General features: G+C 39.4%; 1 protein-coding gene across 1 annotated transcript in view; it reads right to left on the bottom strand.

Moving 5' to 3' along the window:
- LOC122560537 (myosin-16-like) overlaps window positions 1-15305 on the bottom strand; it is a 72918-nt gene extending 57613 nt beyond the window's left edge. Inside the window, exons 1-8 of the mRNA XM_043711262.1 lie at window positions 15047-15305; window positions 13637-13780; window positions 11833-11989; window positions 9488-9515; window positions 6847-6946; window positions 3783-3875; window positions 2308-2371; window positions 2099-2197 (exon numbers count right to left, since the gene is read on the bottom strand). Of these exons, the coding sequence (XP_043567197.1) occupies window positions 2099-2197; window positions 2308-2371; window positions 3783-3875; window positions 6847-6946; window positions 9488-9515; window positions 11833-11989; window positions 13637-13780; window positions 15047-15250 (889 nt within the window). The 5' untranslated portion in view covers window positions 15251-15305. The remainder of the gene's footprint in view (window positions 1-2098; window positions 2198-2307; window positions 2372-3782; window positions 3876-6846; window positions 6947-9487; window positions 9516-11832; window positions 11990-13636; window positions 13781-15046) is intronic.
- Window positions 15306-15718: the final 413 nt, after the last annotated feature.

The following is a 15718-nucleotide window of genomic DNA, read 5'->3' as shown; positions in this document are numbered from 1 at the left end:
AAACGCACACACTCACACAGACACAAATGCACAGATTCACACAATCACAAACACATACACCAACACACACTCACACAAACACCTAACTTATGGCAAATATGCAATGCTGAGCACAAAGAAGCACATGGCGAAACATAGGGTATTAAATGTATGGAACTAACAGAAATGGGGAGGGAGAGAGTGTTTAATGAGATGTAATCAGATGTCGGACAATAATCCATCACCCTTCCCACCCCAACCAGCAATGCAGATATTCAATGATCATATTTCCAACTGGTAGGCCAAATGGCTAAGTTTTGTCTGATTATACTCAAGTGAAGCTCCTGATGTGTTGTGCCTTAATTTCTCTTGTTCATTAGTTAGTTTAACAGTCATACAGTTTCTTTTTTTTTGCACAGATTGGAGATCACTGAGGAATGGGGCACATGCAGAAATTTCACTATTCAAAAGCATATGACATACTCTGAATGACTGCTATATATACTCAAGTAGCAGCTAAACATCATGAAATTGTTGTATTTTGCATTTATTTTGTATTATTGAAATAATTCCACAGAGGCCGGTATCCCATCACCAAAGCAACCTTTATTTACATGTGGAGAGTCCTTGACAGTGATCCAGCTCTCCTAGAGTAACTCCCGGAGCGAACAGAAACTCTAACACTCCTGTATATATCTATCAGCCAGGGCTCCCGATTGGACCAGGTTAACAGTCCCATTCAGGGAACTCATATTCTATGAGGTCCATGTGGCTGACCTCATTATAACCACTACACCATATCATTCCTTCTATTACATAGAAGTGTCAGTCATACATCTGCCTCTACATCTTTTAGTTATAGAGTCATAGAGATGTACAGCATGGAAACAGACCCTTCGGTCCAACTCATCCATGCCAAACAAATGTCCTAACCAAATCTAGTCCCATTTGCCAGCACCCAGCCCATATCCCTCCAAACCCTTCCTATTGTTACACCCCTCCAGATGCCTTTTATATGTTGTAATTGTACCAGCCTCCACCACTTCCTCTGGCAGCCCATTCCATACACACACCACCCTCTGTGTGAAAGACACTCCAGGGAAAACAGCCCCAGCCTGTTCAGCCTCTTCAAATCCTCCAACCCTGGCAACATCCTTGTAAATCTTTTCTGAACCCTTTCAAGTTTCACAACATCTTTCCGATAAGAAGGAGACCAAAATTGCACGCAATAATCTAACAGTGGCCGAACCAATGTCCTGTACAGCCGCAACATGACCTCCTAACTCCTGTACTCAATGCTCTGGCCAATAAAGGAAAGCATACCAAACGCCTTCTTCACTATCCTATCTACCTGCGAATCCACTTTCAGGGATCTATGAATCTGCACTCCAAGGTCTCTTTGTTCAGCAACACTCCCTAGGACCTTACCATTAAGTGTGTAAGTCCTGCTAACATTTGCTTTCCCAAAATGCAGCACCTCGCATTTATCTGAATTAAACTCCATCTGCTACTCCTCAACCCATTGGCCCATCTGATCAAGATCCCATTGAACGCTGAGGTAACCTTCTTCGCTGTCCACTACACCTCCAATTTTGGTGTCATCTGCAAACTTACTAACTGTACCTCTTATGTTCACATACTCTGCCATAATCTAATGTTTCATGGTTACAAACACAAATCATGACATTACAAAGTTGTTTTGAAATGTTTCAGCAGCTTTTACACAAGCAGTTTTTTCTTCATAACCCCAACATTGCAGTTTAAACCTCATGAAAGCCAAAGATATAAATCAAACAGCCACCAATATGATCTGTTGTATCAGTAGGTTAAATGGGATGCTGCTCTTAAGTAGGATAAGTTAACATTATCTCTCTTGCTTGATTGCGTTTGATAGATGAAATGTTAATAGTGTTAACAGATTTACATGACTCATTCGTCCAGTGTCTGCATAATAACAAAAGTCGGTAGCTAATCTGGAGTTTTACTTTAAGGCAACGACAATTTGTAACAAAATGAAAATAATGTGGGGACATTCTAGATTAACCAAATGATCAATTTTCCCAAGCTCCTTTTAGCATGTTCATTAGTAAACAATGCTTATGGATTATAACGTGCTTACCCAACAAGGTTGGGATCTTTCCAGACAGAATCTGGTAGAAGATGTGGTAGCCTCTCTCAGCAGCTTGTTGAGAGATCACACGAGACTTCTCCAGCAAATCTAAAAGTACAGCCACATTGCAAATGTGAAAGTTAAACATTTCTGTGTTCAAATGTGTGCATTGAGGTTCTTTAGCTATTAACTGTAGGATCAAATTTAAAAATGCTTACAGCTCTCAATGTCAGCACCAGCCAGTTTACCAGATGGACCAAAGTGAATTCGGATGAATTTACCCTTAAGGGAATTACAAATCAAAATTAAATTGGAGTTAATTACATATTACCATTAACATTAATCTTGAGTCTTAAATGGGTATTGATATATACACAAAAGCAGAGGTATTAATTTGATATTCCCTTGAATTTCCAAAACTGCCATGTTAGTTAGGAATTAAAGAAGTGGTCAGCTCATTTATCTTGGAAGAATAAAATGATCTGGCATTTACTCATGAGAAAGAAAAGGCTCCAACAAGACCCCCACTTACTTCCACTGACTATGTCAGTAGAACATAGGCGTGGATATCTGTGAAGAAGAACAAAGGTTAGTTGCTGTCAATTTATCCAACTAGAAGATCACAGTTTGGCTGAGATCATTGGGTAGCAAGACATCTCTCACATCAAAAGCTCAGTGTGAATTTGAAGCAAAATGTGAACAGAGATCCATCAATCACATTCTGATCAGACCAAAAATGTGGAATCTGAGAATGATACAGTTTCTGAAGGAGGCAGTTGGGCCCATTGAGTTTGTGCCTGTTTTCTGATAGACCTATCAAATAGTGTTTCACTCACTGCTCTTTCTAATTGTCCTGCATTTATTTTCTTTTCACATATTTATCTCTTGCCAGGTAAAAATTACAACTAAATCAGCTTCCACCATGCTGTGAACTCCATATTACAACAATGTGCCACAGAAACAATTTCTCCTCATTTCTGTGGGGCATTCGCCCATTGGTATCCTCTCATCACTGAGCCACCTGGAGCGCAAACAATTTCTCCTTCGTTATTCTGTCAAAACGCCTCATAATTTTGAACACTTCCATCAAATCTATGGAATAAAATGGTTAACCTGATATATTTCTGATGTTCATCAGGAAACACAGATTTTCTTTTATTCATTCAGGAGATCTGGGCATTTATCCCCCATCTCAAATGTCCCTTAAAAAAGTGGAGGTCTTCTTTTGACTTCAACTGAATAATTTGCTAAGTAATTCCAGAGTCTAGTTAAGAGTCAACCATATTATTGTGGACCTGGAGTAGCAGGTGAACTCAACTGGATAGAGATGGCAGAGTTTCTTCCCTAAAGGACATCAGATGGTTTTATGTAGCAGGTGTGATAGGTACATGGTCATTATTATTGAACCTAACTTTACATTTCAGATTTTTTGAACCACTGAATGTAAAATCCTTATTAGCCATGATGAGATTTAAATTCATGTCTCCAGGCTCCTAGATTATTAGTCCAAAACCTAACCACAATATTACTGTACCCATACTGTCAACATACACGATAGAACTTCGCAAAAGTTATCCTTAAATTTCAGAGAAATTGAAGGGTGACTGATCACAAAGTATAGGTGCGCAAAAGGTTTAATTATTTAATGGTCACTTATAACATGCACAAAGGGAGAGCCGAAGAATTGACTTACAAAGCGGGAGGAGTTGTTGTTTCTGGTCGTTTTTGCATTCCCAAAAGCTTCTAGCACAGGATTGGCCTGGATGATTTGATCTTCCAGGGAACCCTTTTACAAAGAATAAAAGAAAAAGAAACCTAAATTATCATATCAACAATCTTTTCTGCATGAAGAATTTATTATATTAATTTTTATGATTCTTTTTCTAGAGATACTGTTGACCTCGTGAACATGTCCAGTATTTGGTTTTTGTTACAGATTTCCAACATGCATGGCATGTTACTTTTGTGCTGCTCAGATTATTTTAAAGTCAGTCACTTTCTAAGGCATGAATTTGTCTTGGTTGCTACAGCCGTGAATCACCAGCCCATATAATGAGTTAACAAAGAAAAATCAGGTAAAACATAAAATAGTTTGTCCACTCTTTGTTGTCCATTTTTAGCGACAATCTGGGATGAATTCATAATTCTTTCAGTGGTAATTAATGACATATTTTCAAATAATCTTGAAATTAGGTGAATTTGATATTTAGTGATAATGCAGCGCAGTTGATTTTAAAAATAGTTTAGCATTAATTCTAAGTGTAATTACGAGCTACAAAGGTAGAAATTCCTGAGTATGTATCCATTGAAGCCTCACGTGTACTTCTGTTTGTTTTATGTAAGATCTGAGACAGCTGTTGATACAATGGAAACTGAATCCAATGAAAACTATTCAGAAATATAAGTAGAAATCGAATAGAAAACAGATTCTGCAGTAGAAATATAAATTAAGATTCAATTGACTTTCTTAGCCTTCAGCTGCTTTGTGAAGCAAGGGTGTGTAATCATGTTCACCTATTACTTTAACTCCAATAATCTGATTTGGTCTTATCCTGCCTTTATTGACTCTTCTTCACATGGAGCATTGAGTTGTGCTTTGGATTAAAATGTGCAACAAAATCCACTTGCACATTTTAAGGAAATCCACACTCTCTTGCATATGTTGCAAAATGCTGGACACTGTTTTGGCGGGTGAGACAATCCAGATTTCGTACAAAATTTGGATGTTTCACAGAACCTGTCGATGGCTGCGTTAGTTTATGTGATGTTGTTGAGGAGAAAGTGATGTCTGCAGATGCTGGAGATCAGAGCTGAAAATGTGTTGCTGGAAAAGCGCAGCAGGTCAGGCAGCATCCAGGGAACAGGAGAATCGACGTTTCGGGCATAAGCCCTTCTTCAGGAATCTCGTATGTGATGTTGTTGGCCAACTACAATTGCTTTGAATTGCATCCTCCTTCCAGCAATGCATCAATTTGTATATACTTTAGGTTTGTCAAGAAGAGCTTTTCTGAAAGATTTAATTATTGCAAGACCATGACCCAGTTCCATAAGCCTTTTAACTTTGTTAGCTTTGGCAAAATAAAATTGCATACATATGCATTGACTATGTGGTAACTATCTGTGTGGAGCTTACACCTTCTCCCTGTGTCTGCGTGGGTTTCCTGGGAGTGCTCCGGTTTTCTCTCACAATCCAAAGATGTGCAGGTCAGGTGGATTGGCCATGCTAAATTGTCCCATAATATCTAGGGATGTATAGGCTAGGTGGATTAGCTATGTTAAATGCTGGGTTATCGGGATAGGGTGGGGGAGTAGAATGCTTTTCAGAGGGAGGGTGCCAAATGGCCTCTATCTGCACTGTAGGGATTCTATGATTCTATGTTTTGCACTGAATCAATCCAGAAGTAATATCATAAAGATTCTGTTAAAACTCAAACAAGCCGACATAGGTTAAAACCTATCATTGATGAATAATCACCATTAATCCCAGATTTACTTTGCAAGTTTCACATCTAAATACCAAGAAATAGTAACTCATATTAAAGTAACTGGTATGGAAATGTTACAATTTTAGCTTGTTTCACATTTATTGTCCACCCTGAATTACCCTGAAACATTGGTGGTAGAGGTCCCTGAAGATAGGTGAAATACAACTGTGTGGCAAGATTTGGACTCAAATTCTTTAATTTACTAGTTCAAACCACTGAGTTATTGTTCCACTAATCTATCCATGATACCACTATATTTATACTGGTTATCAAAATATAGCAATTATTTTAATGTTTATTTTTATTCATATTAAATCACATTTAATATAAGGTGTTTTGCAAATAAGACATGATGGATCCTGCTGATGTCAGCATTAGTGCAGATGATTAACCATTTTAGCCTCATTAGCAAACAATGGTTAATACTGGACTTTAAAACAATTGTTTATGTTTAGACCTGGTTGTGCACAGTGAAGTTTGCTATAAGAATCTTCTGTGGAATGAGAGGATTTGATTTACAAGCATAAGAGGATAAATGGTAAACATAAGAAACATAGATTGTTATTGTATTGTCTTGTCCAATGCTGTTCAAGAGAATCTAAAGGCCATGGTATTTGTACTTCAAAAGCTGTTACACTGCTGTTATTTGAATTCAAAGATAATATTCATTATTTAAATAAAACATCATGGTTGACTGGTTCTTGATTGGTCCTTTAGGTGTAAAAAGTCAACAAGAAAGTTTGTTGCTAAATGTAGATATTAAAAATTACATTCAACCCTCGCTGCTCTAAAGAGAACAAGCCCTGCTCTCCTAGTCTCATCACATAACTAAAGACCTTCATCCATGGTACCATTCTAGTAATTCTCTTCACATCCTTGATATTCTTCTTAAATTGGTGTCCAGAATTCAACACAGCACATCAGGTGTAGTTAATCCTGTTTTCATAAATAAACATTAAGACCTGCAGATAATGGGAACTTGAAATAAAAACAGAGAGCTGGAGAAATGTGGCATATCTGGCAGCATACGTAGAGAGAACACAGAGTTAATGTTTCAAGTTCGGTTACACTGGACTCAAAACGTTAGCTCTGTTTTTCTCTACAGATGTTGCTGAATTTGTTATGTTTCTCCAGTACACTCTGTTTTTGTTTTAGATTTTATCAAGTTCAGCCTAACTTCCTTTCTTCATAAAATGCAATATGCTCTTTCACCAGCCTTTTCAACTTATCCCAATATCTTTAAAGATTTATGTACATAAATCCACCACTTACCTTTCCATCACTTGCTTCACTTAACTTGATGCCACCTATGTTGGCAAAATACTGAATGACCTTTTTGGTGTTTTCAGTCTTCCCAGCACCGGATTCTCCACTGTGTGTGGAAAAGTCACATTTTTAAATTATCTCTGATAGGTTTGAACTGTAATGAAGAAATCCTTTCACTTTCAACATCTGAAGATCAGAACTCCCTTGTTACATCGAAATGGATGATCTTTTGTGGTCAATTTTAACACCAAGACAGGATGGAAACTCAATAATAAACATAAAGAATTTCCTCAATGAAACACTCGTATCTGATCGTGACAGCAGTCATACTCTGCAGCTGAATATTTAATATTTTAGGTATATGCGCAGCAGGTCAGGCAGCATCAAAGGGACAGGAGAATCGACTTTTCGGGCATAAGCCCTTCTTCAGGAATGAGGAGGGTATGCCAAGCGGGCTGAGATAAAAGGTAGAGAGGAGGGACTTGCGGGAGGGGCTTTGGGAATACGATAGGTGGAAGGAGGTTAAGGTGAGGGTGATAGGCCGGAAAGGGGGTGGGGCGGGTTGGGTTGGTTGGTGCGGGTGTCCCAGAGATGTTCTCTGAAACATTCCGCAAGTAGGCAACCTGTCTCCCCAATGGATAGGAGGCCACATCGGGTGCAGTGTGAAACTGCACCCATGGGCTTAAACATTGCAAGACATCATCACTCCTCACTGTTATCTCCCTTGCACTGATATGGCTGGATGTAGAGATATACAAAAAGGAAAGGGCTCTTCTCCTGCCAATGGGTGAAGCCAACCAACCACAGGAAATATGAAGACATGGCTAGAAATCTCTCAGAATGAGAGAAATAGCAGTAGGTTGCCATAAAAAAATTAATAACCTAATCTGAGCAGTAAACTCAGTGCAATTGCACATTCATATACCTTTTATGTGTATCTAATCCTAAGCTCTCTCACTCTGTCTTCTCAAGCCTTCTCCAGCATATCATTTCTTTTACCAACTTTTCAAATTCCTTTCTGTCTAGGAACCTCCTCATGCCCTTTATGACCATCTACTGCTGACTCACTCTAAATTCACTGCAGTGTCACAGCTATCTCTCACAGTGACCTTCCATAATTGTTGTCCATCCATCCACTCAACACATTTCATTACTCTCGTTCATAGATCTCTTCTTCCCCTCCTTGTAAGAGAAGAGAGCATAGAATACCAGAGAATGGCAGACCTGCCTTCTTCTAAGGTAGTGAAAACATATTCTCTCAACAAATCTTGTGAGCTAACCCCTGTAACTGAGGTAAAGAAGGTGACACTGTAATATCTGCTATTGATTCTGCTCTCACTGATGACACTGTGGCTGTAGCTGTCCAGGTGTGCCTGTGGTTTTGTACTGTTGAAAACACATGCTGTTATTCCCAGCTGGAATGGAGATGAATGGGTAATCTTCCATCAGTTTGGAGCCTGCAAGACTGGATGTGATTGTGATCACATAATTTGTATGTAACAATCCTCCACTGACTGAATTTTGAGAGAGAAATCTCCCTGATTTTATTGGGAAGCATTCCTGTAGTTTGGGCCAGTGGTCTGTTTCTTCAAACTTGTAGGCACCTTTTGTAAATGGACACTGTCATCTGCTGATGCTGTTCCCATTTATTGTTTGAATAGACTCTGGTTTCTTGGTGACTGGGGATTGCTGAGGCCTACACCTCATTCCATTTGTTACATAATACAACTTTTCACTTTCTTAGTTCTATTTGTGAAATAATACAACTTTCCACTGTCCCTGTAGTTGAATAAACATCTGAACAAATACAGACAAAGAACATGGTGCTGAAATACCACATCAGCCAACTGGAATAGGCATTGCAGACTGGATCCGAATCTTAAGTTTCGAGAGCAGTATAGCACATCTCAGAGAGGGTTCTTGTGGTGCATTAGTAGTGTCCCTTCCTCTGGACCACAGGACCTGGTTCTCACTGCTCCAGATGTGTATCATAACACCTCAGAACCCATTGAATAGAAAATATTTAGAACATGTCAAACATGTTAGCAAAGTTCCACAGAGGATCACAGTTAATCAGAGGACATTTTGATAATTGTTTATGGAACATAGAAGACCACATTTGATAATGGGCCTTTAGAACCATTGCAGAATTCAAGGTGAATGGGGACTTGAAATTACCTCCTGGATCTGGGTACATGTAATTACCAGTTACAGAGTTGGAACGTTGTTCATTAGACTTCCTTCTTATGGAGAGAAGGTTTGGAAACTCTAGTGGAAGGAAATGCACAAACCTTTGCCTGCAGTATCTCTCTTCAGAAGGACATGTCTATAGAGTTTTCAGGCTTCCTGGAAAAGTGAGCTCAGGAAACCATCTGCTAGGTCCAGGGGTATGCATTCTTGCTGAGAGCAGTCAGAAATTCTGTTTTGGACTTAGTAAGAGTCTTAAGTGCTTCAGGAAAAAGACAGCAGGTCTCAGGTGAGACTATACTTTGGATAAAGATGGGTTAATTCACTGACAGGCCTCTCTGTGCTGCCAACCTGAATGTTTAGATGCCAACTTTGATCATTATTAGATATGTAGTTTTAATAATTCCCAAAAGTTTATGTTCTGAAGGAAACTATAATATTCGTATAAATGTGTACTTACGTGATGAGCATAGACTGGTTTTCACGCTCTGTCAAAAAGCAATGTTAAAAAATGAATTATTGAAAGGTACAATGCTAGCCCTAGTACATTCCAAGTCATTTTACAAGCCTGAAAGTTTACAATATTAGATTAGTGATGATGTGCTAGCCTGTTCATTTTGAGATTCATTCTCATACACCTCTGACAAAAGATAGCAAACTCCAATAAATGTTGTTGGCATTTATAGGGGGAAAAATTATATTTGATATTCTTTCCTATAATTCCACACATTCATAATTTAGTTTGCCCTGAGTACCAAAAGACCAGTAAATTCTGAATGAATTATGATTTTAATGGACAACTGCAAAGTTGGTCTATCTGGCATCATCTTCATTCACCATTTTAGCAACCGGTCGGTTATTGTTGCTATAGCAATCAGGTGACTGGGTTAATTGAGTAATATTTTGTGTAGATGTAAAGGGAGGAATGGGCAGAAATGCTGTGTGGAAGGAGTCAAACAATTGAATAATTAATATGTCCAAAGACTGTTGGCAAGGACGAATTGGATCAAAGAGTCTGTTTCTGTGCTGTACATCTCTATGACTATGACTTTCATGTTTTCTATCTCACTAACACGCATAGATCTGATATGTTTTTGGTAGCGAGGGACAGTTGCTAAAAATTGAAGATGGGAACACAAGGACCCTTTTCCATGTTAAGAATTACTTTGGAGAAGAATGGCTTAGAGCAAGTGGCAGGATATGGCTCCCCGCAGATGTTTGTGCAGCTGAACCGTGCAATCAATAGAAAAGTAAAGTGGGTTACATCTTTCCAAGAAAAAGATGTTTCGCATTGGTATTGTTTCTCCTGGTGAGAAGCAGGATCAGGTGTAAAGTATTCTCACAGCACTTTATAAATACATGTTTATTACTGTGGAAAACTTTATCTTTCTGAAATTTGCTCAACACCTTCTCCCCAGGTGAGAGAAAATTGAAATTTGACCCCCTCAATTCTGCATGGATTGAGTCTAGATTAGAGTGGTGCTGGAAAAGCACAGCAGGTCAGGCAACATCTGAGGAGCAGGAAAATTGATGTTTCGGGCAAAAGCCTTTCATCAGAAATTAGGCTGGGAGCCTGGGGGGTGGAGACATAAATGGGAGGGGGTCGGCTGGGGAGAAGGTAGCCAAGAGTACAATAGGTGGTAAAGAAGGAGGCCATCTGGGGTGTTCTGAGGTGGAATTGGTCCTCCTGTGAGCAGATACAGCAGAGGTGAAAGAATTGGGAATACGGGATGGCATTTTTGCAGGAGCAGATCGCTGGGAAGGAAGATAGGCAAGTACGACAGGTCATGAGGACAGTGCTGAGCTGGATGGTTGAAACTGGGGTAAGGTGGGGGGAGGCGAAATAAGGAAACTGGTGAAGTCCACATTGATGCCCTGGGTTGAAGTGTTCTGAGGCATAATATGAGGCATTCTTCCTCCAGGTGTCAGGTGTTGAGGGAGTGGCGGTAGAGGAGGCCCAGGGCCTGCATGTACTCAGCAGAGTGGGAGGGAGAGGAAGAGGTGTAATCCAGGTAGTTGTGGGAGTCGGGGGGTTTGTAAAAAATGTCAGTGTCAAGTCAGTCGTCATTAATGGAAATGGAGAGGTCCAGGAAGGGGAGAGAGGTGTCAGAGATGGTCCAGGTGAATTTAAGTTCGGGGTGAAATGTGTTGGTGAAGTTGATGAACTGCTCAACCTCCTGGTGAGAGAACGAGGTGGCACCGATGCAGTTATCAATGTAGCGGAGGAAAAGGTGAGGAATGGTGCCAGTGTAACTACGGAAGATGGACTGTTCTACGTAGCTGATAAAGAGACAGGCATAGCTGGGCCCATGCAGGTGCCCATGGCTACCCCTTTCTTTTGGAGGACGTGGGAGGATTCGAAGGAGAAATTGTTAACGGTGAGGACCAGTTCAGCCAAACGAATGAGAGTGTCAGTGGAAGGGTACTGTTGGGGACGTCAGGAAAGGAAGAAACCGAGGGCTTGGAGGCCCTGGTCATGGCAGATGGAGGTGTAGAGGGACTGCATGTCCATGGTGAAGATTTGGACAACCCTACTGCAGACCATTTCTTCTAGTGCCCTGTTTTGATGAGTCGGTCGACTTTGTTTGGTTTGAGTCCTGTCGTAAGATCTGCCTTGCCTACACATATCAACTAGAATAATAGTGTAAATAGATGTTTCTGTCAAAATCTTCACATCTCTGGCTATGAGAGCTTGTTTCAACTTAAGACGGTTGTGAGAAGATTCTGACAAAGGTAGAATTGCAAATGTTCAATACTTTCCAATTGTTTTGAAACTTTAAAGAAATATTTTTACTTGTCTCTTACCTACAAGCATGTCATGGTAAGCATTGTCTGAGATTGAGAAAAGATGGGGAGGCATCTCATTGCGTTTCTTGCCCTTGTACATAAGAGCCACTCTGCCACCATAGATAGGCAGCCACTTGTACGGATTTACCGTTACACAGAACAACCCCGAATATGTCTACAAAGAAGGAAACATAATCAAAATGAGGCGTGACAGTTTTGTTAAAATGGTTACACGCTGTTGATGAGTGCCTTAGAAAAATAAATGATAAAACACACCACTGAAGTTACTTGCCAATTAAAGAGGGATTGCACTTCTCTAGCATCTTTCATGACCTTAAGACATCACAAAACACTTCACAGCCAATGAAATGCTTTTAAAGCAAGGTCCCGTCAATGATAATAAGATCATGAACAAGTGAGTTGTTATTTTTAATGATATTTCTTGAGACACAACAGGGCTAACATCTTTGCTTTTCCTTGAGATGAGTCAAAGGGCCTTTTATGCCATCGTGGGAGGGCAGATGAGGCTTTGGGAGGAAAGTGCAATGTTCCTTTAGTATAAATTTTGGAATAAAGTCTCTAGATGCACAGCCAAAAGTGCATACTGAACTTGTTTTGTGGTTCCCTCTGCATTCTGTATGCTTACAGTTAGCTTGTATGTGGAGCCAGGATATCTGCTCTGGAGAATGTGCAACATAAAATACTCATGCCTCTGCCACCAGCTCGGACATTGATAGGGCTTTATGTGCAGTAACCTCACTTGCTTAACACTTCTTTCTACAAATTGCTTAAAGCATGTACAACAGTCATCACTTTTTTGTGTTCGATGGCTCTCAGCCTTCATGTAGCAATATTCCTGACTTCAGTAGCTTCTCCTATCTCACAGAATATTTACAATCCCTCTGCAGTTACCAATGGCTTTGTTTACTTTTATTTTGTAACACACTTATTTCTATCTAAAAGTCTTAATCTCTATGAAGTTCAAGTTATTCCAAGTGTAGAATATTACTCACACAACCAGGGCATTCTTTTAGTTCTTACACTTATGAATAGGGTATGAATATGCATCTGAACCCTCTCCCTTCATTATAAACTTTCTCAAATGCTATTATGATTGGCATCCCTAAGATTTTCTTTGCTCCCTCTAAGTTTGAAGCGTGCTTTGCAACATATTCTACAGCCTTACTGTCTTAAAATTAACATGATTTAGACAATATTTGACTTTAACTCACCCTTTTCCAATTCTTAAAAATGCTGGAATTCTTGAACTTAGCTTCTCTTTTCCACTACTGTACAGCATTTGGGATTTTCAACACATGCTCTGCATCTCCTGATCCCATCTGTTCCCTGTTGTGAAATGTCAGCCTTACCTTCAAGTCAGTAACTCATGGTCCAGGTCCCAGGATTTGAGCACATAACTGAGACTTGCACATTAGTATATTGCATAAGGATCATTGTTCTGTCGGAGGTGGTACACTGTTAAGAAATGGAGAGGGCATGGAGAGGGGAGGTTTTCCAGCATCTGAAACATTTGTGTTTCAACAATGACAGATGACTGGACTTTGACCTCATTTCAGGTTTGTGGGAACTTTCAGTGTCCAGATTGACAGAAGCTGCCTGCAACATTCTCTAAGATTATTTTTAATTGTGAGAAATAGAAGGTACATGCAAGATTGATAAATCCATCGATCTATCTCTCTGTCTGTTTCTTTTTCCCTCTCTTTCCTTTCATCTTGCTCTAACTGTGGGAATTGGCCCTTTACATTGATTACTTCAAACTTAAGAAAAAGAAAAATGCAGATCAACAATCCATATGACATACATAAATCCGCATTTTGACATAGCGATCACGGAGATTTACGAGGACGCTTGCTTCATTTAGAAAGGTCAAGTTGGCCATGTCTGTGGCTTGATGAAACTTTGGTGGATTCATTTGCTGAACATTGTCTTTCTTCAAGGTTATCGTCTGAAAAAAAGCATATCAAAGATTGTACAGAATGTAAATATAATGCATAACCTACATTATTTTTGATGAGAGTATCAGAAGATCTCATCACAATTGATAGTTACTAAGGAAACCAGACACGGAGGCTGTAAATTATATAAATTGCCCTGGTTGCCAGGCTTCTTTTTTAAATTATATTACACCATATCAGAATGGAACAATGGAAATTTAAAGTCACAATGATAATTTCAAGTCCTGTAATTCATCATACGTCATGGAATTTGGTGTATGCTTCACAATGTTTTAAAAATATCACATGTTAAACCTATTTCTTTTGATCTTCCTTTTCACAGATTTGGTACAGCACAGAAGAAGGCCATTTGGCATGTCTTGTCCACACAGATTCTCCAAATGAGCAATTTTTCTAGTCACTCTCCCACCTTCTGCCGAGAAGCCTGCATACTCTTCTTTTTTGCAATCATTTTTTCACCATTCAGCGCTCACAAAAATCTTCATCAGCTTTTCTTTATCTTATTCACATAAGACAGTTGTGACAAAACCAAAGAAATTACAGAAAAATAACATGCAAACACAGAAAGTCTACTACCAGTGAATATGTTCTTATAATTTCCTTGTTTAGATTATTATAAAACAAAAAGTCATTTCGAAATAATGGGGACCAATTGAAAGTGCATGACACAATTTTGGAGTGCAATGTTTAAAAGTTGAGAAATTCAAATAATGTATCCCCAATTTATTCCTGCATGTTGCTTATACTGAGACCCACTACATTAATTTGACAAGGAATCTGTGGTATGGATTGAGAGAAGCTGATAAATACTTATCTTTCTCAGCAATCACCTTCAATACTGGACTTTATTTTGTGAAATGTGAACATTGCTATAATGAATGTAGGTGCACACAGCACCTGATAGTCCCTGTAAAGACCATAGCTCATCTTTTCATAGGAACCCATGTTCCTGCCTTTCTCATCCTGTCCGCAAGTATAGCTCTGATTCCAGAGATCCAGCCTCCATAGTACTATCCACAAATCCATTCATAGCATTGACCACGGTGTACAAAGAAATGTCTCCTGACACCTACACTGGCGACTGAAGGTGAGATTCAGGAAGATTTCTTAATTCTTCTTACCTCCGATTATGAAAGTAAATGAAACAAGCACTGAAGTTCGCCTTTTAGTGTCACATGCATTAATATCATAAAAAAGAAGGAATGGTGAAATCCTTTATTTCTCACAATACCACTTATGTGATCAATCTTACTTACTTGATTCTTGGCCGTCTTCACAGTGACTTGGTCACCTTGTTCAGACTGGATCTCTGCTGAAACAAAACCATCTTTTTCATCCTTTATCCAGCACGACTTCTTAATATCGTAGGGCTTGCTCATATATTCCAGTAGCTCCTTTTCAGTGGGAGCCAGAAAAGGCATTGGATCGACATCATCTGCACACTCTCCTTTGCCTACCATTTTGAGTTTGGGTTGATTGTAGAGGACTAAACTCGAGGAGAAGAGAGAACTCCCTCTGAGGATATAAAAAAATTTGAAAAATGTAATTTGCAAAAGGAGATTTTCAATTCTACAAATCTGCCTCAAATCCCACAGCTCACCAGCCTGACATCCCATTATAATTCTGAAGATATATCCAGCCAGGACCTTTGTTGCTGGCCCAACCAGATGTAGAGGGCTGTTTTAGAGGAAAGGGAACTCAACAAGGACTGGATTTTCACAGATTTGGGCAGGCACCAGAGTCATAGAGACATAGAGATGTACAGCACAGAAACAGACCCTTCTGTCCAACTCGTCCATGCCAACCAGATTTCCTAACCTAATCTAGTTCCATTTGCCAGCACTTGGCCCATAAACCTCTCAACCCTTCCTATACATATACCCCTCAAGATGCCTTTTAAAGGTTGTAATTGTACAGCTCTACAACTT

The sequence above is a fragment of the Chiloscyllium plagiosum genome, chromosome 21 (genome assembly GCF_004010195.1).
Source record: "Chiloscyllium plagiosum isolate BGI_BamShark_2017 chromosome 21, ASM401019v2, whole genome shotgun sequence".
Taxonomy (NCBI): Eukaryota; Metazoa; Chordata; class Chondrichthyes; order Orectolobiformes; family Hemiscylliidae; genus Chiloscyllium; species Chiloscyllium plagiosum.
This window is presented reverse-complemented; position numbering and strand designations above follow the sequence as displayed.